The 26249-nt window shown below is 41.4% G+C and overlaps 2 protein-coding genes across 2 annotated transcripts; both read left to right on the top strand.

Annotated features, from left to right (window-relative positions):
* Positions 1–1120: 1120 nt before the first annotated feature.
* Positions 1121–15090, top strand: pcsk1 (proprotein convertase subtilisin/kexin type 1). The gene is made up of 14 exons (XM_063909896.1): positions 1121–1527; positions 2739–2843; positions 3220–3342; positions 6377–6523; positions 7580–7656; positions 8314–8402; positions 8665–8837; positions 9131–9343; positions 9765–9865; positions 9997–10230; positions 11343–11500; positions 11746–11879; positions 11990–12151; positions 12938–15090. Exons 1-14 carry the CDS (start codon positions 1339–1341, stop codon positions 13349–13351), a joined length of 2319 nt encoding a protein of 772 aa, XP_063765966.1. The 5' UTR covers positions 1121–1338; the 3' UTR covers positions 13352–15090.
* A 1439-nt stretch (positions 15091–16529) lies between these two features.
* Positions 16530–19684, top strand: LOC134882366 (globoside alpha-1,3-N-acetylgalactosaminyltransferase 1-like). Its single transcript, XM_063910011.1, has 3 exons — positions 16530–16845; positions 17296–17358; positions 17603–19684. Exons 1-3 carry the CDS (start codon positions 16812–16814, stop codon positions 18526–18528), a joined length of 1023 nt encoding a protein of 340 aa, XP_063766081.1. The 5' UTR covers positions 16530–16811; the 3' UTR covers positions 18529–19684.
* The last annotated feature ends 6565 nt before the right edge of the window (positions 19685–26249 follow it).

Here is a 26249-nt window from a genome sequence, read left to right as displayed (position 1 = left end):
CTTGAACAGCGTCTGATGTCGTGAAAACAACATTAAAACAATTGGTTGCAAACACTGCTTTATGTAGGTTGATGAAAAAAAAAACAGGATATATTTGGACAGTCAATTTGAACAAATATTGAATGTACATTAGATTCAGATTGGTTTTTTTCAATGAAAGACGAAAAGAAATTGTGATTTGCTTTAATAAAAGTTACCTTTTTGTCTTTCTTAGCAGCTAGACTATTTTACTCTCTTGTTTTGTAATGGATTTGGGATTGTTTCCATCTAGTATTCCTACTTACTTTCAAATCATGTATTTAAAAATAAAAGGAAACTGCCTTTACCTTAAATATAGAGTGAGCTACTAGATGCCTATGAGTAATACATGTTTTCTTTGTATTCTATTCTGTCAGCTAAGTCTGACTTTACAGCTTTAATCCATTTGTTCTAAGTTTTCCTAAAAATATTTCTGAACATGTTTTTGGTGTGTTTTTCACATATCATATCCAATATTGTTGTTATTCTAGTAAACAGTATGAATATTATACTGCTTGCCTGCAAATGAAATGCGTAAATGCAATTTGCTTTAATGATTATTCTGTTTTGTGCAGTTTCCTCTGCTGTAGTGACCCATTTCCCTCACATCCCAGTGTTTGGTTTCAGTTTCATCACCTGATGAGGATCTGCGGTGTGAGAGAGGAACTGTCCGCGGTGCTGAGTCCCCCCCCCCCCCCCCCCTCCTCTCTGTCTCTGGCCGTCATGTATTATTGATTGAGACCGATTCCTCTAATCGATAAGCTGTGGCACAAAACATCAGTCGACCTTTGATATGTCACACACATTTTTTCTCTCACAGTGAACGGACGCTGCAGCCATAATGATAAACATCATAAGCAGGATTCATGTTATTGTTGTGCTTTTTCCCAATGTCTCCTCCTCCTCTTCTTCCCTCTTCTTCAGGGACAAACAGGGATATTTTTAGTCGGATCTCCTCCTCCTCCTCCCGTTCAGAGTTTCTCCCCCAGGGACTCGAACTCACATCTTAGCAAAGGTAGACTATGCCAAACTGACGTCAGAGCAGCCGTAATTTGACGTGTGTACACCCCCCATCGAGACCACACACACACGCACAGACCAACCCTCCCCATTACCAGTGTTTCCTCTCCTTGGCGGACCAATAACGCGCAGATCCTCCTTCCATCCATCTCTCAGCCAGCGGTTTCCTAAGGAATAAGAAGGAAAAAAACAAGGACAGCTCTTTAATATCTTGACAAAGGGTTTCGGGTTTGGCTGCTTTCTTGGGAAGCTGTTTGTACATATATATTATTTTCTTTATCTGGTTGGATTTCCTCTGAGATGGAAGTGATATGTCGTCCAGCGATGATGTGTTGTGTTTTCGCCGTCCTCTTCTCCGTGGTTCCCCGGTCTCAGGAGTCCTCTCTCGGGGACAGGCAGTACCTGAACGAGTGGGCAGTGGAGATCCCCGGAGGACTGGACGCTGCAGAGTCGATCGCCAAAGAGCTGGACTACAAACTGGTCCGACAGGTAGGCACCAAAATGTCCCGGAGCAGCTCCTGAATGCAATGCACTGGCTGCCGTTTCACTAAAAAAACTCCAAATGTTCATAACATTAAGGAGTGTGCTGGCAGTTTTAATGAATATCAGTGATTTGGCGTGTTATCAAAGCAAACTGCGACCTGAATAATGTCTCATTTTAATATCAAACGTCTAATTTAACAGTAGAAACCATAAAAGCAAAATGAATCATGAAATGTTAATAAAGCCTGCAGCCTACAAAATCAGCATGCAATAGTTCCATCAATTATTCTGCTGTGTTTGAAAAGGTCATTATCATGGAAACTCATTGCATTTATGATTGCCCAAAAGCACACAGTAAATGTTCAGCACCATGATAAAAGAAAGCAGGAGGATTCAATCAATCCATGACTCACTGTTTACACACTCCTGATAACTCTGGTTTCTAATATACCTTGTTCTTTACATCCCTGTGTTTCCAGTCATTTCAGACTGACTCATGCTGCTTTTGCTTATACAAACACATTATAGGGAATCATATAAGGACATTAATGTGAAACCTGTAGCTCTGAGCCGCAGCGGTCAATGATTAACTGAGCTGTCATGGATGCTGAGGCAAACTGTATGCCATCTTCTTCTGCTGCTCCGTTAAAACCACAATCCCATATCTGTTTCTATTTTATCCCACATTTGTTTGAAAGACACTTCAGTCACAATTAAATCATCACCCTTCTAATCTATCTAAACATCATTAAAAGAAAACATTGTTTGCATATTCCAGGCATTTTACTGATTAGCATCGGTCCGTCCATGGCAATAATGTTAATAATAATTGTTCTTCTTTTGCCAAAAATGCACATTAAGGCTGCATCCTCAGAAAAGCATACACACTTGTAGAGCGTCTTTATTGTACTTTGCTTGTTTCCAATGTGATTTAATTAAAATAAAACCTGAAAATACTCTCTATACTAGAAATGTACTATCCAACTATGTAGCTCACAGCAGTCAAAAGCCTCACATATTTAAAAATAAGGACATTGATAAAGATGTAACTCTTTGGTGAACTGTTTTTTCTTTTTTCAAAACTGAATACCTGAAGATTTCTTCCTGAGAGATTATACTGTTTTCAGACCTGTTTGACAGGGATCATAGACCAGATGGCCGGTTTTATGTAATTTTCTATAAAATATTCAGACTATCTCATGCCTTCATCTCTGCAGATTGGGGCCCTGAAAGACCATTTCTTGTTCAAACATCGCAACCATCCTAGCAGAATGAAACGAAGCGCCAACCACATCACCAGGCGGCTGTCGGAGGATGATCGGGTGAGTGGCCACTCTTAGCTATCAGCTTTTCCATGCTGTGCACAACATTATGTCTCGTTTTTAAAAGGTTGAAGGCGGCATACTATGAAAAACTCACTTGTTCAGATCCCAAAGGTCACCAAATTGTTCTTCCAAGCCAATTAAAGTAGACTGGAGTTTTTTGGGAAGCAGCCTTAAAGATATATGCGCTCGAACAGAGTGTTTCAGTCAGAGGGTAAATACAACTTCAATAAGACAGATAGAATGAGATTTCAACATTTTAAAATGTTGAACATGCAAATATTTCAGAGTAAAACCCAAATATATAGTAGGTATGATTCTGACAATTATCATATTGTCCATTTAAAGTAAGGTGTCTCTTCCTGTCTATCTGTAGGTGCTGTGGGCAGAGCAGCAGTACGAGAAACGCCGCAACAAGCGAGCATCCCTCGGGGGGTGCAGGGACTGCCCGGTGGACAAGCTGTTCGATGATCCTATGTGGAACCAGCAGTGGTACCTGGTGAGTCTCTAATAAAGCTTGAATGTCACACGAACAAACAACACAAAGCAATCAATCAGGATTGAGAATCATAAATTCAACAAGTGGTTCAACTGATCTAGTTGTTGCACGTTTAAAGAAGTCTGTTCCTGTTTTTAAAATATGTGAAAACTTCATACTTTCCAGATCTCCAAAAAAAAATCATTTAGTTTAATATCCATCCTTCTGTTTGTATGTGTTGTACTTCTGTTGTGTCTGGTTCAGCCTTCTGCTTGCATGCAGCTGGTCTGTTCTCCCCTGAGACTCTCTGAAGCACTGTGAGTGCTGGACAGCTCCACACAGCAGAGAGTGTGTGTGTGTGTGTGTGTGTGTGTGTGTGTGTGTGTGTGTGTGTGTGTGTGTGTGTGTGTGTGTGTGTGTGTGTGTGTGTGTGTGTGTGTGTGTGTGTGTGTGTGTGTGTGTGTGTGTTAGCACTGTATGTGCATTTCAGTCAGCAATTTGAATGCTTGCATGTGTGCAGAATGTAACAAAACAATGAAGCATGCCATCAAGCAGTTCTAACCAAAAGAGCCATTTGCTTAATTGGTGACAGTGGAGAGGAGAGAGAGACTGTAATCCTGCAGGATGGAGTAGAGCACGGCATTAGGTCCCAATGCACCCTGAATGGGAGGGTTATCAGACCTTTGAGGCCAAGTAGTAGCAGTGGTCTGTGGATTGTCAGAGCTCTGCATCATCTTCCAGATCCATTACTAACACTTCATCCTGACCGTAGGCTGAACTCTTGTGTTCTCCACTGTGAATGACATCTTTAATGGTTTTGATCCTAAAATAAACTACATACATTTGGATGGTGTTAATACTTATTAAAGTCAAGTTTCTCTATTAGGGCTGCAACTCACAATTATTTTCATCACATTGTTAGATTTGATGAATAGTAGTTTGCTTAATTATTTGTCAGAAAACAGTAAAAATAGTCGACTTTCCAAAGATATTTATAAAAAATGACAAAAACGGTTAAAATCAATGAATAATTTTCAATAAATGTTGATTATTTCTTTTGATTGAATAATTGATGAATTATTTCAACATAATAATCAATTGCCATTCTGACCAAATATAATGAGTTGCTGTTATATTATTTTCAACAATACATTTATACCATCATACAACAATGACCAGTAATCTGAATCGGTAATCATTAAGCAATTTAAAATGAAAAAACTCACATATAATATAAATACAGTGACAAAACGTATTTAAGAAAACTTGCACAACCAGACTACTATTCTACTATACCATCTACCATTATACATAACTTAGATTTAGATAGAAGGATGTTAATGTGTGTTGCTTTCTGGAAACAGAGAGCTTCACATTATTTGTTCTCTCATCTTCCACTTCTCCGCACCTGCGCTAACCGAACATGAGTCACACGCTTGTGGGGAATAAGAAAACAAATTGAGATGAATCATTTTTGCCTATGAGGGATGATGACACTAATGGAATTGGCCTTAAAGTGCCGTTTAGTGTATTTCCACATCAGCCTGTGTCCCTGCTACTGCCACGTTACAGTTCAAATAAAGCATTGTGATTCATCTTCTTCGTCTGCCCAGGAAGGACAAAGCTATTAAGAAAAACACTGGAAAGAGAAAAGGTTTTTTATATCTGCCATTATGCTGTGATGTTATTTTCCTACCTCTACCGTATTTAGAAATAAGGACACAAATGATAATGAGGGAAAGGGATGGAGGTTAGAAAGTAGTGACGCTTGCAGATGAGAGTGAGGGGGGAGCTGTGACGGAGGCAGAGGATGTGTGTCTTTATCCATCAGGAGTGGGAGCCTGATAATTTAATCAGGGAATGACTCATACTTGTAGCTAGAAATTCCTCTTGCTTGGATTGCCGTGTGTGTGCATGTGTGCATGAGAGCGTGCTTGCGTGCGTGAGTGTGTGTATGTGTTTGTGTGTGTAAGAGACAAAGTGTGTATGTGGCTCTGCTGGTGTCAGTCTGTGTTAATAGTGCATCAGGGGATCTCATTGTGCTTGTATGTGTGCGAAAGCTGCAGAGAGACTTGCATAAGCTGCTCTGTGTGTGTGTGTGTGTGTGTGTGTGTGTGTGTGTGTGTGTGTGTGTGTGTGTGTGTGTGTGTGTGTGTGTGTGTGTGTGTGTGTGTGTGTGTGTGTGTGTGTGTGTGTGTGTGTGTGTGTGTGTGTGTGTAACATTAAGATCTATCCCTGCTGCCAGCATCAACAAGTGAGTCATTTGGTGTCACAGGAAAACCATCTAGATGCAGGTATGTGCTGGTCGGGAGTCAAATCCACTCCAGAAAACAGCCATTGGAACAAATTGTGTTAAAGTGTGACATCTGTTGTGTGTTTACATTGAGGTTTTAATCAGCTGGAAGTGATACTGTCCAAAGAGAAAGAGAGGTATTGACAGGAAGCGGTAGTGAGACGATGTGTTCAAGACAGGGCGATAAAGTGGAGGGGGGAAAAAGGAGATACATCACAGGGATGAGTCATGTATTGGTGTGGTGCTCTGCAGTGTCTGTGCATAATGCGCAAAGAGCAGAAGTCTTTTTTTAGTCTTAGCTGTCTCCACACACTCTTCCCCAAGCAGACAGGCATCTTCCCTTTTCACTTTCCCTCTCCCGTTGATTTTCCATTTGAAACAGGCCCCTCCACTGACTTGGTGCGATACTCAGAGATGGGCTTCTAAATAATCTAACCTGGGGATCGAATGTGCCAAGATATTGTGTGGATTGAATTGCATCATGGCATCTTGGGGGTTAAATTAATTAGAGCTGCAATACAAAGCCCTTATCATTACTACCCTCTGGCAGCAATCTGCCTATAAGTGGGGCTCAACAACGAAGTGATGAATTTCGGTAAAGGTCAGTGGAGGAACTGAGGTAACTGCAGGACCGCCGCTAACCTTTCAAACGAATATAAGAATATTTAAAGTGCCTTTCTAGACGAAGCGCTCTGAGGTTATCTGTACGCACTTTAGCTTGAATTGCAGAGGATTCATCTCCTGAAATGTTTTATCTTCCAGCAAGACACACGCACTTCCTCCTCGCTCCCGAAGCTTGACCTGCATGTGATCCCCGTGTGGCAGAAAGGCATCACGGGGAAAGGAGTGGTCATCACTGTTCTGGATGACGGCCTGGAGTGGAACCACACAGACATCTACTCCAACTACGTAAGACACCGTTTCCATGGAGACAGCCTCCGTCGTCTGGGTCTGCCGTTACCATAGCAACGCTGCTGGTGACACCTTACAAGGCGGTTCATAAAGACATGTAATAGATCTTCTGTGTGATAATATCCTCCTTCAAAGGGGCTTTTTGCCTTTCAATTCCTGGATGCATTTTGCATTTTGGAAGCACAGTTTGCTGTGAATGACTCCTATTTAGGGAGTATGAAAGTTTTCTTTTTTCTGATAGCCTGAAAGCAGCATATGCACATAAATAAAAGCCAATGAAAGCAAGCATGACTGAATAGAAGTCCATTGAGGTTTCATGGCGGCATAGTTTCTCCTGTTGACAGGAACGCTAAAAGCCTTAAAAAGCCCTATCTGTGGTTTGGTTTCAAACATTGCTGCCGCTGTTAAAAGCTGCCGCTTCGCCTGTGCTAATGAATGAAAAAATAAAAGGGATTTAAGGAGGTGGGAGAGGGGGAAATAATGTGTGACAACAAGGCTGATGGAAACAACTCCCACTGTAATTAGGTTAAAGCTGATGAATCAAAGAGGCTCAATCAACCGAGACGCTCATCCTTAATAATCAAAGGCGTGCATTTGCATAACTTAATAGCAGTAATTCTGTCACAAGCATCTGAGTTAAACTGGATACTGACTGTGAAACAGAAACTTAAGGATGCATTCATTCTGATTTCCTCTTTAATTAAAACCTAATTGGCACATTTAATCACATTTCATAGTGCACAGAAATGATGGGAAGGACAAAACAGATATGATTTGTCATACCAAATAGTATTTATACTCCCGCTGTTTGTAAAAGTATGACATGAGTCTGAGGCAAAAACAGCATTTTAAAGCAATCTGAATGGTTTGAAAGATTGTTGTAGATAAGTGACCCTTCATTTGATGATTTCACTATTTGGACACATCAATCTCTCCCCTTGTCACCTATCATAATGGTCTCCATGACAGCAAATTGGCCCTGACAGATGTGCGTTTGAAGCCTTTCTCACTGACGTCAACCCTGATGGTTTTCTGTGTGTTGGTTTTCTAAAGGATGCAGCAGCCAGCTACGACTTCAACGACAACGACCCCGACCCTTTCCCCAGATACGACTCCACCAATGAAAACAAGTGAGTAAACAGATGAGATATGACACCATGGTCATTTTGAGGCTTGGCTATTACAATGAAATTGTAAAAAGAAACGTGGACACAAATTAATAGAATATGGCAGAAGTTTAGGAATGGACGTTCATTGCCCTTTCCTTCTCTGCTCTCAAAATAATCACACACACCTGAAGTGAATGACTCACCCTCTGCCTGCATTCTCAAACACACACATAGTACATGGTCCTCTCAGCCAACAGCACCGTGCTCTTTTGTTATCAGCAGTACACTCAACCATTCAAAGGCTATTCTTCCAGCTGAATAATTGCAGTGCCACAAAACCTGAATCATAGAGAGTCTCAATGACCCGTCATTACAATCAATATTTTCTGCTCTAAACATGCCCTTTTACCAGAGAAACTGTCTAATCTGAAATCAAGGGGCCTTTTGTGATGAGTTTTGCATCCTATAGAATACTGAGGGCAGGCCAAACAGTTCAGAATAAGCTCTTGGAAAGCATTTCATTTATTGAAAATGGAGCACACAAAAAGTGTGTCCACTGTTTTCTACAAAATCACACCTAATAACACAGCTTTTACTTGAAGGATGGAGGGAATAGATGCAGGATTAGTGATAAAAACTCAAGTGAATGCTTTCATTTTTATGCCATTTTTTTGTCAGACATGGGACCAGGTGTGCTGGGGAGATTGCCATGCAGGCAGACAACAATAAATGTGGTGTTGGAGTGGCATACAACTCCAAGGTTGGAGGTAAGTTTTACCGTTAGGTAGGGCTGCAACAACGAAGCATAGCGAGCTGGTTCTTTGTTCATCTTAAAGTATGAATCATGAATCTTAACCCCAAAACAAACCCATAATCTCTTTTACCTGATAATGAGTAAATACAGTAAGTCACCTCCTTAAATAAAGCCATAGATTGAGGATATGTCCATGAGTTTCAAAACCAGTATATGATTACAGTAGTAACCAACAGGGTAACTGGTCACTGAAATTCCTGCCTCTCTGTGCTCAGGCATCCGTATGCTGGACGGGATTGTGACAGATGCCATCGAGGCCAGCTCTATTGGGTTCAATCCAAACCATGTGGACATCTACAGTGCCAGCTGGGGACCCAACGATGATGGCAAGACAGTGGAGGGCCCTGGTCGCCTGGCCCAGAAGGCATTCGAATACGGTATCCAGAAGGTAAATGATTTTATTCACCCTCGACTGGTGTGATCTCAGACTGAGGCTACTAATGGGGGCTATTATCTACTGCAGTGAATCAGATTGAATACAATCAATAAGGACCATTTATTCCGTAAAGATTTACCTTGGACCATTTATTTTTTAATGCTGGAGTAGAACTTAGCATCTAAAGTAGGCAGTAACTTTGAAGTGTTTCTTGTCGACTTCATCTCTCTCTCTCTCTCTCTCTCTCTCTCTCTCTCTCTCTCTCTCTCTCTCTCTCTCTCTCTCTCTCTCTCTCTCTCCTGCAGGGCCGTGGTGGGAAAGGCTCTATCTTTGTTTGGGCTTCAGGTAATGGTGGGCGCCAGGGCGATAACTGTGATTGTGATGGTTACACAGACAGCATCTACACCATCTCAATCAGCAGTGCCTCCCAGCAGGGTCTGTCCCCTTGGTACGCAGAGAAGTGCTCCTCCACCCTGGCTACAGCATACAGCAGTGGAGACTACACCGACCAGAGGATTGTAAGAAATACGCCTGTTGTGTCAAGCTATGTTAGGTCACATTTGGCAGTTTTCGCCTGTTTTGCAATGTTATCTTAAAGCAATATTTCAGATTCTGTAAAGTGGGGTTGTGTTAGGTATTTATTTAGGATTTTTTAAAAACTACATGAAATTTTGGCAGAATATGAGAGTTTGGTGTCTACTGCTATCTCGATTGGTTAGTTTGTTTCTGTTATATTGTGGCTAAAAGATGCCCTCAGCTGTGCATTGCTTTGCTTCTGTGCTGGTGCTCTAATCTATTTTCCAGACTTGGGGCGTGCCAACTGACATGTACTATAGATAATACAGTGACTGTGGATAAGCACCTCAAACAAGCCCGCTTCAAACAATCCATTTAATGCAGGAATTTCATTTTAATGTTTCATTGCCTGCTTGCTTTCAGACGAGTGCTGATCTGCACAATGAGTGCACTCAGACTCACACGGGAACATCGGCCTCTGCCCCGCTGGCTGCTGGAATATTTGCTCTGGCACTGGAACAAAAGTATGTACCACTACAAATGGAACACTTCAACAATATGCATGTCATATTCTCTATGAAATGTGAATCACACTTCTATATAAATATCAATAAATACTTACGGTATCCCTCCGTGTTTATCTTCCCTCCCTCAGTCCGGACCTTACCTGGAGAGACCTGCAGCACATCGTAGTCTGGACCTCAGAGTTCGACCCTCTGGCCAATAACCCTGGCTGGAAGAGGAACGGAGCGGGGCTAATGGTCAACAGCCGCTTCGGCTTCGGCCTTCTCAACGCCAAAGCCCTAGTGGATCTCGCTGACCCGGCCATGTGGAAGCATGTGCCTGAGAAGAAGCAATGCATCGTCAGGGATGACTCTTTCCAGCCCAGGTATGTGTCAGCTGCTCTCCTGTAGGCCTACTTTGTGATTTTTGTAGCTTATCAAATGGCCCAGGAGTAATTGCCTAGGTTGGTTAATCTTGTACATCATCATATTGGTTGTAATCATATGCAAAATCATGGTTACGTTTGTGACCGAATGCAAAACTGTTAAAGAAATTGCTGTTGTAGTTTTTTTGCATTCAAAAGCTTTATTTGCTTTAGTCCTGACCTTTTAGATCATACAAAGCACACAAATTAATTCCATATCTCCATTTAAAGACGCACCGCTGTCATGACAATTACTGGTTTTAGGCCTGGGAGGGCTTCCTATACCATTTGACAATTAATTTAGATAAGTAGAAAATCATCACTTTTCATGATCACTGTTAAGAGCATTTGAGGTCAATCGTCAACTCTGAATACTCAATAATGCTAATTGTTTAACAATAGGATTAAATATCTAAATCCAAAAGCTGCCACAAGGACAGAAAGTCGAGGGAAATAATCCCCCCTCCTGTTGTCTCGACAGATGTTCTGTTTGCATTCCTTCATGGATTACAGGCCCAAGAGTGTCCAGGGCTAATGCTTAGCTGCCATTCTTTGTCTTTGAAACATACTTTAATTTCACCAGCAGACAACAGCTACAGCTAACGTTATTCCTCTATCTGTCCATCTTGCAATTTGTGATTTGGATTATGATGCTCCGTACCATCGACACCCAGTTTCCCCATTGCCTTACTACATCCCTGTCTAATCCCGAGGATTTGGCTCATTTCCGCCAATGCTCATTTCCGCCAGTGCTTAGTGGTCTACAACCCCCTCCAGCTTAATGCCATCGTGATACGGAAATCCTTTCATTCATGTCTGGGAGAGTTTGGGATTATCGTTTTTTTGCAAATGAATGACCAAAATCTGTTGTATGTATTATTATGTATTATGCACACCTTTGATGTGCTAAATTTGGGATTGCCCTTTCACACAATCATAGGAAATGTGTGCAGTTGGTGTTTGTTTTTCCCACCCTGCTGCTGTTTCCCAGCCCTAAGATCAGCAAAGAGAACATGTCAGGTGCTGCTGCTGTTTGTGTGTCTCACTCCCTGCTATTTTAATGCGTCCCACAGGGAGATAAAAGCAGCGGGGGAGATCACTATAGAGGTTCCAACCAAAGCCTGTGCCGGGCAAGAGAACGCAGTCCACTCCCTCGAGCATGTGCAGGTGGAGGCCAGCATTGAATACACCAGGAGAGGGGACCTGCACATAACACTCACCTCCCCAGCCGGTAAGAAATACTCACACATACACACACACACACACACACACACACACACACACACACACACACACACACACACACACACACACACACACACACACACACACACACACAGAGAAACACACACACACACACACACACACACACACACCCACACACACACACACACACACACACACACACAGAAACACACACACTACGGTAAAATAAAAAAGTTCTCATCTGATCTAACCCTCTGTGTTTCCCCTCAGGCACGAGCACAGTGCTGCTGGCTGAGCGAGAGAGGGACACGTCCGCTAATGGGTTCAGAAACTGGGACTTCATGTCTGTGCATACATGGGGAGAAGACCCTGCTGGTACATGGACCCTGAAGATCACAGATACTGTAAGTTACACACTTTTAATTATGAAAGAGCATATTTGGCTGGTTTGTGTAGCTGCTGAGCTTCCGCCAGTTCTTCCTGAGATCTGACCAACGTTGTTTCCCCCTCACAGTCAGGCCGTATGCAGAACGAGGGTCGGATTATGAGCTGGAAGCTAATTCTTCATGGGACCTCAGAAAAGCCTGAGCACATGAAGAAAGCTAGAGTGTATATTCCCTACAACGCTGTGCAGAACGACCGCCGTGGTGTGGAACATATGGACGACATGTTGGAGGTAGATGCAACATGGCTAAGAGTTAATGAGCATGATACAAGAAGCACAGAGGCATTTGTTTTGCAGATATTAGTTCATAAACCCCAGTATGAAACTTCGGATCAGGGGAGCACAGGTTCAATCCCCACTGCAGTTAGCATGTCATTATTGTGTCCTTGGGCAAGACACTTCACCCCAAATTGCTCCTGTCACAATTGCCCACAGTATTGAGTCCCCACAATAGCACATAATTACAAGAATCTCAAGTAACATTTTGTAACATAGCATTTTAGCTACCCAATGTCCCTCCCACACATGCAAATAATGTTATGATATGTAAAAAAAAATCCTTTTTAAATAAGTTCAAGGACAAAGCAATAGGACAAATAACTGAAACAAATGCAATGCGGTGTTACTGTAGTGTGCATTGTGAGATTCTGTGTAATATTTCAAGACATTTATAGAGATTTGAATGAAACGTGTCGAGTTTCAGTTCCCTATTGAGAGGGAAACCATATTTGGAGAAAGAAATTGCAGTACTGTGCATCAACAGGATGTTTGCACAGTCATTTAGTCAGTTTCATTTTAGATTCATTTTGTTTGGCCCACTCACTTTAGAAATAGTTCACTGTCCAGGCTCTTTGGGACTTCATACATTACAAAACTGTATTATGATACCAACGTAAACAGAATAGAACAGAATTATAGCATCTATCTTTAGATGTACATCCTGTAGATCTTTTTTTATCTCAAAATTTGCGTCACACATCAATAACCTGCCTCCTCTCTGTCTGTCCTGTGACACAGGAGCCCACACAGGCACCTCCACCTCCAAAGACTCCAGAGACTGCACAAGCCTCCCTCTTTTCCGAACCAGAGAAGGAGCCCAAAAGTCCTTCAAACCCACCTTACTCCCCCACCCTGGCCCTACTGCGCCTCCTTCAGAGGGCCTTCAACAGGCAGACCCCTGCCCTGCAGCAGCCCCAGTCTGCACCAGCCTGGAGGAAGCAGGAGCCGAGCCGGAGCCTCACTCTTCCCGCAACAAGGCTCCCACCTCAGACGTTGTACCAGGCTCTTGATATGATCAACAAGTACAGAGGCCCCGAGGACAGTGTCTACAGCGACTACACTGATGGCTTCTACAGCAACAAGCCCTACAGGCACAGAGACGACCGACTGCTCCAGGCCCTGTTTGAGATGATAGATAATGATCGCAAGTGAAGAAGAGGCGAGGAGGGGAAGAAGGAAGAGGCGAAGAAAGATATAAGATCAGAGAGGAGCAAAGGGATAGGAGGAGAGGAGAAATGAAGCAGAAGGATGTGTTCGGGCAATGGAGGAGGATATGAAGAGAAGAAATACAGAAAAGAGAACTCTTCCACTTAGTTCTGTTTTCCCCCAAAATGCTGCATATCTGATCTTTTTACTTTTTACTTTCATTTGCCAATCACCATTCATTAATTTATTCAGTCATCCGAAATTTCCAGTCCACACATGATTCAACAGACTGGTTTCAGGCCTCTCTGCCAAACTGTATCTCCATGTTGTGAAAGTATTTAAATCATAAGAAAGGAGGTGTAGGCCTTGTCTCTCTCATCTTCACTGCCTGCTCAAGCATGCCACCCTTAGGAATATAAGTTTTGTATTAGTATCTATATATTATCTATATATTATACAAAGACAATGATTGTAATTTGGTTTTGAAAACAATTGGCATCTCAATGTTCACTTTCCAATACACTTTCAGTTTCTTTTCATACTTATATGTCAGACATAGTTTAATTTGAGTGTCTTTTCACGCTATTATGTGAAACGTACTCACTTTAATCACAGAAAACAAATACATCCTTAAACAACTGACACAAAGTTATGAAATCAGAGTTAACATACTTTACAGATTTGAAATCTGAAAAGTTTAAAATGAGTTGGCAAAGAATTATTCTCAGGGTGTCAACAAGAAAAACATAATCTAGACTCTACTAGTTGTAAAATGATAAAAGACATATGAAAAGAGTGCGAAAGATTATTTATTATAAAACTATACAGAAGAGACAATAAACTTGTACCAAACGCTTTTAAAAAAGAGAAAACAACCAATTCGACACATGGAAGTCTTTCAGTTGGAGTAGCGATACATTCACAAAGAGAAAGAAAACTGATTATCTTCTTCTTGTGCAGTTTGTTTTATTTTGTATTAGTACAATGCTGCATTAAATGAAATATTTTTCTAAAGATCCTCATAGTACGGAAATAATATATAATATACAGTATCAAACCCTCGAATAGTTTATTTTCTTGTGATGTAGTTCATTCAACAACAGCAAAGTCAGTGTAGTAATCAAAACTACAAACAAACACTGCCAAAATGTTTGCTGTCAAAAAGCTTCTGTGTGTATTTCAGTGAATGTGCAACTGGCATGTTGTTGATAATCATCTGCAATATGCCAACTATAAACAGTTCCTTAAATCCTGGGGAGATGATTTTATTAATATGAATTTTCCTCTGATATTTATTTGACATTTATGGACCTAGAAACTGACCAGACACTCTGTAGAATAGGGGCTCTGCACCTCAACTTTCAAGCACACTCATCTTGAACGCCTTAATATATGCTGTAATAAATGTGCATTCTCATCTCCAAGTGGTGTAAATCAATTTACAGATGCTCGTGTTAGTGTTTATGACATGAATAGTTATGAATCCTCTCTATGCAGAGTCTCTATCCTCCAACATGGAACTGCCTGCCCCGCTTCTCTGCCAGCAAGGTGACAGGAAAAACGTTGTTTGGGACAACGCTTCACACGCATCCTGTAATTTATCCATTGTTTAGTGTAGCCCCCCATGCTGTTTTCTTTATGTTTTTGACTGGTGCTTCAGTCCAATGTTGTTTACACAAACCAATTTATGTTGCAATTGCTGTATGGATATACATAAAAAAAATAATGAGATTTATCGTAATAAACTGCAAAGTGACCTCTTGAGTCTGTTTGAGTCTCTGTCAGCAGACACACATCCGCGTTTGGAGTTGAGAGCAGCTGTGGCTAAAGTATTAACCTGTGGCAGATCAATGAGAATATCAATTGATTTGAATTACACATAACTTTTATGTTATGTTGGACTTCAGAGCCAACTCAATAAACTGTACATGGTGCTGATGTACAGTATAATGTCTGAAGAGAGAAGTTTCTAACAGAGAAACTAAGTCCCTCCTGCAGACATCCTGCACAGAGACACAGAGGTACTGCGGAGGGGATTTAGCTCGCAACTGTATATTGCGGACGATAGGTTGGGACGTGTCACGTGGATGGGACGTTGCCAGGAGTTCAATGTAAAGCCAGCCCACATTTCCGATATGATGTCATACCAGCAGCAAATCTGGATCAGCTCGTTTTTACCCCCGTTTTTAGAGATGTGGGTAAAGACGAAAAGAGAGAGTGTTGTATTTTCTGACACTTTGTGAGTCTCCTTACACACCGGGGACACATATTTATGTATAATGTATATATAAAAAAAGATAGCAAAAAGTCCATTTTGCATAATAGGGGACCTTTAAGGTTTGGCGCCTGGCTAACACAGCACTTTGGGGATAGGTCTAGCTTTGTTAAACAAGCCTGAGCTTCAACCTTTTCGTTGGCGTCCCCTTTGGTAGACTACTAGGAACCTCCAAAAAGACCTACCCTACTGATCAGGGCTAATTAGCAGATGTTAGCATGCTAACACATTAAACTAAGATGGTGAGTGAATGTTACAACAGTAACTTTAAAATATCAGTATGCTAGCATTGTTCTCTTGAGCATGTTTATGCTGATATTATCATGGCTAAAGAAACTTGTGTATTATCCCTAAGCGTAAAAAACGTGAGAATTCAATATTTTGTCAAGTGGCCCAACATTATTGAGAGGTCTGTTGAACAATAAACACAGTCACTCAAACGGATATGCTCTTTCTGTTACATGAGTTATAAAAGATCTCTAGCATGCTGTCTCTTAATGTTTGTTAGAATGCAACAGCTTTATCCTTGCATTTCCTAATCAGTGCCTCCACCTTGTGGACAGAAATAATACCACGCCCTGCTGACGTTAACTGCTGCCTGGGTGCCCAAATATCTACTTCATACTGACTCTTCTCTGTACAGAAGGAAAAACCTTCAGATGTGTAAGATATGATTGTTTTTCAGGAGAATGACTTCAAGCCGAGCATTTACTGAGGTTCCCCTTAGAGTTTTTTGAGTTACCATCCATTGTCTAAGGTTTATTGTTCTACTTTACACACGAGTAGGAGGAAAGAATGTTAAAATCCTCTTTCCTCTTCACTGTATATTTATTTCTTCCATGTTTTCTCCTCTAGCCCCTCCCATTAGCCAAGATTCCCCACACATCTGGTAGCTTTGGTTTTCCTCCAAAACAGAATACTGCAAAAGCCTGAGGAAGAAAGTGAGGAGGGGGGCGATAAAGAAGATATGTGAAGAAAAGGGAGTGGAAAATATTATAAAAAACACAACCGCAAGAGAGAGAAAGAGGGAGCAAGGTAAGAAAGTAACCATTGGTGGAAAAACTGCACATTTCCAGGAAGAGGCACAGGGAGCAGAAGAGAGACAGAGAGAGAAAAGGGCACAGATTTGTTTTGTCAAAAACAGTGGCCTCAGAGAAAAGTGTGTGTGTTTATCCACCAGCAGGTCACAATATGGTGCTGTTCCCATTCTGCAAGAAGCCTGCAGGTCAGTACAACCTCAGCCATTGCTTCACCTCTTCTGCTCGTGTCAGATCTGGTTGTTTTGCCCTCACTTGTTACTGATTTGTGACAGCTGTACTTGTACATGCTCTGTTAAATTTAACTTGCTTTAAAAACTATCAGATTGGGAGTGAGCCTGACAGATTGAAGTGCAATGTCAGTGTCTATATGCTTTCCTTTTTGTAATTTGATCCTGAAAATATGCCCAGGAAAGCAGCACAAGTCTTTATTTAATTGTTACTTACGTGTTACTTTTGTTATACCCTCTGTATATTTCTGTTTGCTCAGCATCACGTGCATCGTTTTATATGACTATGCTGCATATCCCACCTGTCACTGCTTATTCATTTGATACATCTCTTATTTCTAACCATGTCTTTTTATCAGAAAATAACTTTAAGCTTTACTTTATTGTGTGTTTTTGTCTTTCAAACAGGGCCAGTAAGAGTGAGCAAGATACAATTGGTCCTGTACTGTTTTCTCCTGTCTCTTATCATATGTGAGTACAAACCATGGATGTATAAAGAGAACGTCTCAACAGTATTATGCATGTAGAACAATATCCAGACACAGACATAATAGTGAAAGGTAAATAGTAAACGATAAAAAAGTCGCTAAATGTCAATAAAATACAAATTGCAAAAGAAAGTTTAAAAAGGTCAGTTGTGACTATTCCAAGCTTTACAAATGTTTATTTGTACTTCTTATAAAGTCTACCATCTCACCATGTTTTTACCTCTCAGACCTCCTCCATGGACGTAAAACTGGTGTCGATGTGAAGTCACCTCATCCTTTATTTCATGCATTGGGAATGGACAGGGGAAAAGTAATGACAGACATGAATGTCATCAAGGCAGCAGCACTACAAACTCCTCTGGAGACGCCATGGGGGGATCCTATAGTGTGGGGAGACAATCGAAAGTCAGCTATGCGCAGGGCTGAATTTGCACAACAGGAAATCCATACAGGTCTCCTGGCCTTCGTGGTGGGAACATACGCTCGGTTCGTGCACCGTTTCCTCTCTTCGGCTGAGACACACTTCCTCCCCGGTCAGATGGTCACCTACTACATTCTCACGGACAATCCCAACTCTGTGGACCCCCCCATCCAGTTGGGACCAAAACGAGAGCTGAAGGTGGTTCCTATCGCAGAGCTGCCTGGATGGGACAGGTTGGCCCGTCGTCGCATGCCCCTTTTGGCCGATGCCATCAGGAACCCTATCGGCAGAGAGGTTGATTACATCTTCTGTGCTGACATCGATCAGGAGTTCATGGCCCCTGTGGGAGAGGAGATCCTCGGAGACCTGGTGGCCACTTTGCACCCAGAGCTCTATGGGATGCCACGAAACGCGTTTCCATACGAAACTGAAGAAGTGTCGTCTGCTTGCGTGGAAGACGATGAAGGAGACTACTACTACACCTCTGAGTTGTATGGAGGGTTGGTTTCTGAGATGCACAAACTGGCCCGAGCATGTTCTTTGCTCATTCTGCAGGATCACGCTAACGGGGTGGTGGCCAAGGGCCTCGAGGAGAGCTACCTGAACAGATACCTGATCGACCACAGGCCAACATGTGTGCTGTCCCCAGAGTACAGCTGGTGGGACTCAGGCCTGGCTCCTGACGTGCCTGTACAGAGGATAGTGTCTCTGGGAAGGCAATATGAGGCCTGAGAAAACCAGAAAAGTGAATCAAGGGTTCTGCTGGCTGAACCCATCAGAACAAGGATGTAGATCTCATCCCTGAGAAGAACTTCTGTTTTGAGTGGTCTTTTTCCTTTAGGAGGGGGTCTAAGCCTGAACATTAGAAGTGATATGACAGGAAAGGATATAAAGAGAAAGCACATATTTTAATAATCTTTATTCAATTAATAATTCATCATTTCCATTTCATGTTCTGCCCTATTAGCCAATAAATATACCCTGCAATCACACAGTAGCAAACTCCACAATCTGCTCTCAATTAAAGACCCGTTATTGTGAACAGTGTCTCCGCGTGCTATCTATTCCCCAGCCGACAAAAAATAAATTGACCTGTCTCTTTAAATGAAGCTCTGTGCTCTCCATTAATGTCAGCCTCGGACATACTGCTCCAGTTGCTTTGTGGTCAGATAAGAGTCAACAGTGTAAGTGCACACTTTCCCCACATTGGCCAATCATTAACTGGAAGAGCTGCTTTTTCAAGGTCTTAAAATACCAGGTGGGGGAAATATGGATAAAGCGGGATGCTGTTTTTCTAGCATGTATAAACGTCTGGAAGTTGGTGAAACTTTTCCATCAAAAACTGTAACGTTCCCCATTATGTTTTGGAGTAAAAGGTATAATCAAATGACCGGCATTGACTGGCACATTATGTTTTTCGTGAGGCTGCCTATCTATCCCCCCCCCCACACACAAACTTACTTCCACGTTCACACTCCACTTTCTCTCTCTTGTGTGCTGTGTTTTAATGGCAGGGTTAAACAGCAGCAGATGGCTTTTTCTCACTGCCAACAGAATCTGTCCTCAGGGCCAGATCGCCACGTTGAGTAAAGTTGAAGGTAAAGCATAGATAAACCTTTGAAAGTTGCAGGAACATTTTCAGTTATTTCTAGATAATCAACATTTCCACTGCTTTCCACACAGATGTGTTATGTATCATCTCAATTCAGATATTTAATGCGTTAAAATAAGTTTGCATGTAGCTTTACTGTCAAATATAACTCAATTTCACAACAACATCCCCAATTAACACAATATGGTCCGAAGATGCTCATAATTATATATATTTCAATTGATATGTCAATAAACTTACTTTGTTTTCTTCATTAAATATAAAGGCTCTTTTTTCCTTTTCATGCCATAAAGCAAAGCAGTTTAAAGAATTATTGTGTGAATCCTCCTCATTTACTGGTGGCCATGAGCAGCATATCCTAAGGCAGAGGAAAGGTAAGAATAGAAATCCCTAACATAAAAACCCACTCAGCCTAGTTTATATGATAAGTGTTGATTAATGTCTTAAAAGAGTACTTGTATAAATGCAGTGGTGGGTAGAGTACTGAAAATCTGTACTCAAGTAAAAGTACAATTACTTCCTTCGAAATCTACTTGAGTAAAAGTAAATATTCCCATTGGAAAACCTACTCGAGTAAGAGTAAAAAAGTGCTTCGTTATAAAGTTACTCAAATTACAAGTTACTTTTCTTTGTATTGGAGTGCTTGGATCAGTGAAAAAGACATAACGTGTGTGAGTGAGTAAGTGAGAGAGAGAGAAAGAGATGCATTCTTAAAACATTTCTTCACAAGTTGCATCATTGTGTGTATTGTTCATTAAACATCTACAAATATATACTTATAAAATCAACAAACACAAGACCGACAATAACACCATATAGGCCATCAAACAAATGCTTAAAAATATATATTCTAAAAATGTAATGTCATTTCAACTACCAATGAACAAAGGCTGGCAGAGAGAGAGAGAGAGAGAGAGAGAGAGAGAGAGAGAGAGAGAGAGAGAGAGAGAGAGAGAGAGAGAGAGAGAGAGAGAGAGAATGAGAATGGGAAGGGGGAGTGAGAGTGAGAATGGGAATGGGAAGGGGGAGTGAGAGTGAATTGCTGAGTAAACCTTTTGTTCAGTTTCATCAGTAGATGGTTTTCAAAATTCTTGCCCCCTAGTCTTGCTCTTCTGCTTGTGAATAGCAGCCCTCCACAGCTGAACAGCCGTTCGCAGGCTGCAGATGCAGGAAGTGCAGTGTTTATTTTTATGGACAGTTTCTGGAGAGCAGAAAATGAGTGAAGAAGGTCAATTTTTTCAGAACAACAGGACAGGTAGCCTTCCAATTCATTCGTTTTTCTTGACCTTCATACTGGAAAAGAAGTCGTCATCCTCTTCTGGGTCTTCCTCAATTTCCGCCTCGGATTAAGTGTGTCACCTGATGTAGTCCAGTCCTGTAGAAATGGACAAGAACATACAATATGAGTATATATTATATTATATATTATATACTCATATTTTCCCTGGACATCTCTAAAATGTAACATCAATCCGTGTATTTAGTGTTTAACAAACCTTACCGAGCCTGAGGATGTTTTTCTGATTTGTCCACTTGTTTTTGAATTTTGGAAGCAGTATTGCCGCAGCAATAAGCTCCGGGCCCTTTTTTATTTCCTGAAAGCGCTTTTTCAGACCGTAGTGCAGACAATGGAGGAGTGGGAGGCAGACCGTTACTGATGACTCCATATTCACCAACTTCTCTTCCAGAAAGTAGATGGTGGGTAGTAGCCAGCCCATGTAGGCGTTTGTCTCTGACTGGAGAATGTTCAGCGCTGCTGCCATAGGCTTCATAACAGCGACATACTCCTCCAGGAAGGACATCTCTAGAGGGCTGAACCGTACATTGAAGGAGAAGAGGAAATTTAGTATTAATTAACAAGAATGAACAAAGAACTAAGTGAGTGAAAGAGTGTTAGTGAGTGAAGGAGGATGAGTTAGACAGGTGAATGACAGTAGATAGAATCGGAGGATGAAACCCTCTTTATTAGTCACATACATGCACACAGCAGAGCACACACAGTGAAATTTGTCCTCTGCATTTAACCCATCCCAGTACTAGGAGCAGTGGGCAGCTATTGTGCAGCGCCCAAGGAGCAATGGGGAGGGGGGATTGGAGGTGTCCTTGCTTAAGGACACCACAGCAGGGCCTAGGAGGTGAACTGGGACCTCTCCAAGTAGCAGTCCACCTTCCATATTTTCAAGTCTGTTCGGGGACTTGAACCGGCGACCCTACGATTCCCAGTCCAAACCCCTACTGACTGAGCCACTGCTGGACAGTGTGTGCATGAGTGAGAGAGAGAGAAAGAGAGGGTGTATGAGTGTGTGTATGTGTGTAAGAGAGAAAACATTCAGTGAATTAATCTTACATCTTGACTTTGAATTCTGAGCAGACATTCCTCAAGGCGTCTTCACCTTTTTCTTTGTAAACACGCTCTAACCTCTGAACAGCCAGGAACGTAGAATTCCAACGTGTGGGGATGGGCCTGATGAGTTTGATATCACACTCTTGGTCAACAAATTCTGCTGCCTGGCTAGAACGGCCAACTTTGTTCCAGAGAGCAGAACATTTGGCGAATGTTGAACGGTACACACGTCTGAAAGTTTCCTTTTCCACTCCTTCACACATGTCTGCAGTTGCTATCAGATTAAGCAAATGGCAAGCACATTTTTGCTGTGGTGGTAGCAGAACGTCTTGATGGGTATCTGCATCTAGGATACTACTCATGTTGTGAAAGTCAACATCTTCAGAATCATCCTCATCATCTGTCTCATCGTTATCCTCCAGCTCAGGGGAGTGCTCACCAAACACCCTAAAGGCCTTCAAAAAGTTAGATCCACTGTCTGTGGTTGTTTTAACTACTTTGTTCTGGATGTGGTACTCCCTATGAACATCATTGAGTGCAGACGCGAGGACGTCAAACGTGTGTGACCCTTGCAGGGGTCGACATGCAAGGGCAGCGGAACACCTCTGGAGGCTGACCTCATCAATCCAATGGCAGGTGACACAAGAGGAAGCTGCGGTGATGAGCTGTCCAGCAATCCGTTGTGGTGGCCACATAATCATTGCAGCTCAGTGCCTGCTTTAACTTGCTTTTCATGCCCTCACACGCCATATTAATTCTCACCCTCAGAGTGTTCCTTGTCATCACTGAAGATGTAGGGCTCAATGTTGTAATAAGTTATTTGAAGGATGGAGACTCAACAAGGGAGAAAGGGAGCAACGCATCACAGATAAGGTTAACAATGAGTTTGTCCACATTTATCTGGGAAACTACCATCCTCGCAGGAAGTTTGGCCTGCACTGCATTCCCAGTATTTTGGGGTCTTGGATCTTGACATGCACACTTCATAAAGATGTATTTTCCCTGGGTGCTTCCTCTGTAATGGAAGCACAAGCAAAAAAACTACCATTAGGACACAGATAGGGTCATGCTGGTTGTATGCACACATATTTGACATCCATGATATCCACTTTTATTTACATTAAACCCTGTTACAAGAACACTTAAAGCTGAGACAACCCGACAAGACTAGACTATATATAGATCTGATATCAGATAAACTGCAGAGAATTGCTTGATGTGATACAGGACAGGACATCTGCTTTAGTTATATCAGATAGCACTATAGGCTAAGACAACAGACCTGTTATACATTGGGCTGACCTAAACTCATGCTGCTCAAGTTTGCAAAATTAAAAGATAATCTCCAAAAGTATTTCATTGCACAATTTTCGTTTTACTTAAAAACATGTACCGCTGGTATGTGCAATATCCTTCGTCCTGCTAAATATTAAGTTACATTATAGCATACTGATCATTTGGCGCCTAATTTTTAAATGACCTTGAAACAATCGCGCTAGCATCGACTGGTTTAACTTGATAGCCTACAAGCCTAGAGAATAGTGTTATTTGCTAGGGTAGAACTAGCTGCTAGGTCTCCAGCTAACAAGTTTGTTGCACGACCAGAACATGATAGCTAGAACAAGTTACCAACCATTACATTTGGTTCAGCAATCTACAAAATTGCCTACAACATAATTGCTGCATTTATTCAGTTACATTCTGTTGTCAACACTTCCTGAAGCATATATTCAACTGAAGTTATACTGTCAAGCAATAGCCTACTACTGCTAGCTAGGCTTGTTCTGGGTCGAATGCAGCTAGGACTAGCTCGCGCTAGCCAGCCACTGACAGAAAACAATGCAACTTACATCAACGTGTTTGCGGAGGTTAGATGACAATTTTTTTAAGGCTGATATCGTGGTCAGCTTAGGGTGACATAGTAAGCATTTCATTATGAAGTTTTCTCCCTTCCTTCGCATGGGAAGGAAGAGTGTGGCCAGATGTGGCCAGGGGTTGACCACGGGAGTGGGAGCTGCTCCAGTTCTACTACCGCCCATCTCCGCATCCATGGCGTTTCTAGTCCTCACTCCCAACTTAACGGTCGACTCGTCTCCTCGGCTTTGGAGTCGCAAAAATGTTGCAACCGGGGGAGGGCGCGTAGCTAACCCTGAAGGCTTGTATTCCAGTTAACGAAGATATGTGTACTTCAAAATGCTCATTTTAATGAACGCACAATGGAAAATGTAATTGAGTAAAGAGTAGAATTCTAGTTCAAATATTTACTCGAGTAAGAGTAAAAGTGCAGACTTAAAAAAGGAACGTGGAAAGTACTCGTTACCCGAAAAAAGTACTTTTTTACTCATTTGCGTTACCCACCACTGTATAAATGTAACTTGTGCAGATGAAGGAGACACACAGGCATTCATGTAGGATGAATGATGTGAAAGTGTCTAAATGCAAACACTATAATCCATCATTTTCTTTCTTGAGTATACAGTTAAAAGTGTACATGATATAAGGCCTACATTTTAAAGAGAAAACTACATCTAATTTTGATATTGGTCCGCCCCTCTATGTCCGTGGCCTTCGCCCTTTAAACATGTTTTGTCTTTAATTTGATTGCATCTTTTATTTTGTGATTATTTAGCATGTCTCTTTAAATACAATGACGTCTATTAGTGATAACCTCCTTGTCCATTACCTCCCCTGCTGACACCTTGACATTTGCCTAACTGCATACACTTTAGCTAATCAACAATATAATTCAAATGCTGATTTACAGAGTCATGTATGGGGAGGAATCCAGCAAATAAGTTTTAATTTCGAAACAGATTATACAGTGTGGGTGTTTGTTGTATATCGTTATGGTAAACGTATACATAACTTGCAGTTTTTTTTTATTATTTCGAATACTTAATTGTTTTCCTATTTTCATCTGGGCATGGCAGGTATCAGGACACTTTCTTCTTTTGCCTCGTGGCCCACGATTAAGTTTTAGTTTTGACAAATATGAATGCTGCTTTAGTCCTACATTTCTCTGTTGCCCTGCTTTAAATCGATTAGGCCTATGTTTATTGTAAGCCAATGGACATGGGGACTAAATCAATAAATCAACTCAGAAAAACATAGAATTCCTAATTTACAAGTTTGATTAGGTCCTGTATCTACATCCACAGGCATATGTGTCAATATACTGAACGAAGAAGCAGGAGCATCTGGATAAAATCCAACCCACTTGCTAATGAGCTGCTGTGTAACTGCCACTGCCATAACTGCTTATTCATGTCAATTACAGGTCACTAACAGTGAAACTGCTGGAGCCTTTTTGATGATGGTGCAATTACTCAGTCCTGAGTAAGTGTTGATCATTTAATTTCCCTTTACTTTGGTTGTGGTAAACTATGACTGAGCATTTAGCTACGTTACAACATTGTTAATGTTTTGCATATAAACATGAACTTTAAAATGAAGCTACTTTAGTTCTGCAAATATGTCTTACTGATTTCCTATCTGCTACTTTTATCCCACATCTAAATGCAGATGTACTTTTATTAATTGGAAAAATATGCCAACACAGGTATTTATACTTGTGGATAAAGCCTCTGACGTATAGCCAAACTGCCACTGAACGACCTGGCTTTGAATTTACAGTTAATGTGTAGAAAACAAATACAATCTTTATTTTCAATCATTAGCCGTACCTGCACCGTGTGAATAAAATAATGTGTTGTGGTCATGGCTCCTGTTTTTCCTTCAAATTAATGCATAGCAAACCTTTGAGTATTTACACTGGTGATAAACACTTTAGTGGGTGTTGGTAACACACTACCTGTTGAAGATTACTTCATTAGCATAGTAAAGGATCACATGGTAGGAAGAAATACAATTATTTCCTCACTTTAAATGTAAACCCTTTGATCTAACAAAACAAGAGGGGCATCTTTATCACTGTTACTGATTTCAGGCTCCCCCAAAACATGGGCCTCTGATTATCACCCAAATTGGAGCCGGGCCAAATGATACAAATATTAATCATTAACCTGGATGTTTCTCAGAATTGCATAAAGTAGAAGGTTATCCTTGGCATATACACAGACTTATGATGAAAAGTAATTTAGGGGGAATAAACATGAGTGATGAAGGAGGATGTCCACAGAAAATGAAACAATGAATTAGAAGATAATTGTCTCTGGTCAATCATCATAGCAAGCTTGTAATACAATTAAGGGAGGACTTCACAATTAGTTAATCCATAGTCTCCTAATGTTTGGCCTTAAGCAAAGGGTGTATACTTTTAAGTATTCTTCACACTGTCCTCTTGAGCTTCCATCAGGTGACACCTTCAGGGCCTCTGTAAACAAAACATCTCTAAAATCAATCCAGCCCAAAGGCTTTATTTAATTGTTTGCACAGCAGGCGACCTGTCAGATAAACCAGAGCACAGAGCACCTCTGGAATTAAACAGACTTAAAATCTGCATGTATTCAAACGAAGAGAAGTCTTAATATAGGTAAT

Source organism: Eleginops maclovinus, chromosome 20, assembly GCF_036324505.1.
Source record: "Eleginops maclovinus isolate JMC-PN-2008 ecotype Puerto Natales chromosome 20, JC_Emac_rtc_rv5, whole genome shotgun sequence".
NCBI lineage: Eukaryota > Metazoa > Chordata > Actinopteri > Perciformes > Eleginopidae > Eleginops > Eleginops maclovinus.
The sequence above is the reverse complement of the archived record's forward strand: the minus strand, read 5'-3'. Positions and strand labels throughout refer to the sequence as shown.

Excerpts from the sequence above, each read along its gene's own strand:
- LOC134882366 (XM_063910011.1), top strand. The coding sequence starts at position 16,812 with ATGGTGCTGTTCCCATTCTGCAAGAAGCCTGCAG. Across the intron at positions 16,846-17,295 it reads ATTCTGCAAGAAGCCTGCAG|GGCCAGTAAGAGTGAGCAAG; the intron begins GTCAGTACAACC and ends TCTTTCAAACAG. Across the intron at positions 17,359-17,602 it reads TCTCCTGTCTCTTATCATAT|ACCTCCTCCATGGACGTAAA; the intron begins GTGAGTACAAAC and ends TTTACCTCTCAG.
- pcsk1 (XM_063909896.1), top strand. The coding sequence starts at position 1,339 with ATGGAAGTGATATGTCGTCCAGCGATGATGTGTTGTGTTTTCGCCGTC. Across the intron at positions 6,524-7,579 it reads CAGACATCTACTCCAACTAC|GATGCAGCAGCCAGCTACGA; the intron begins GTAAGACACCGT and ends GGTTTTCTAAAG. Across the intron at positions 10,231-11,342 it reads GATGACTCTTTCCAGCCCAG|GGAGATAAAAGCAGCGGGGG; the intron begins GTATGTGTCAGC and ends TGCGTCCCACAG.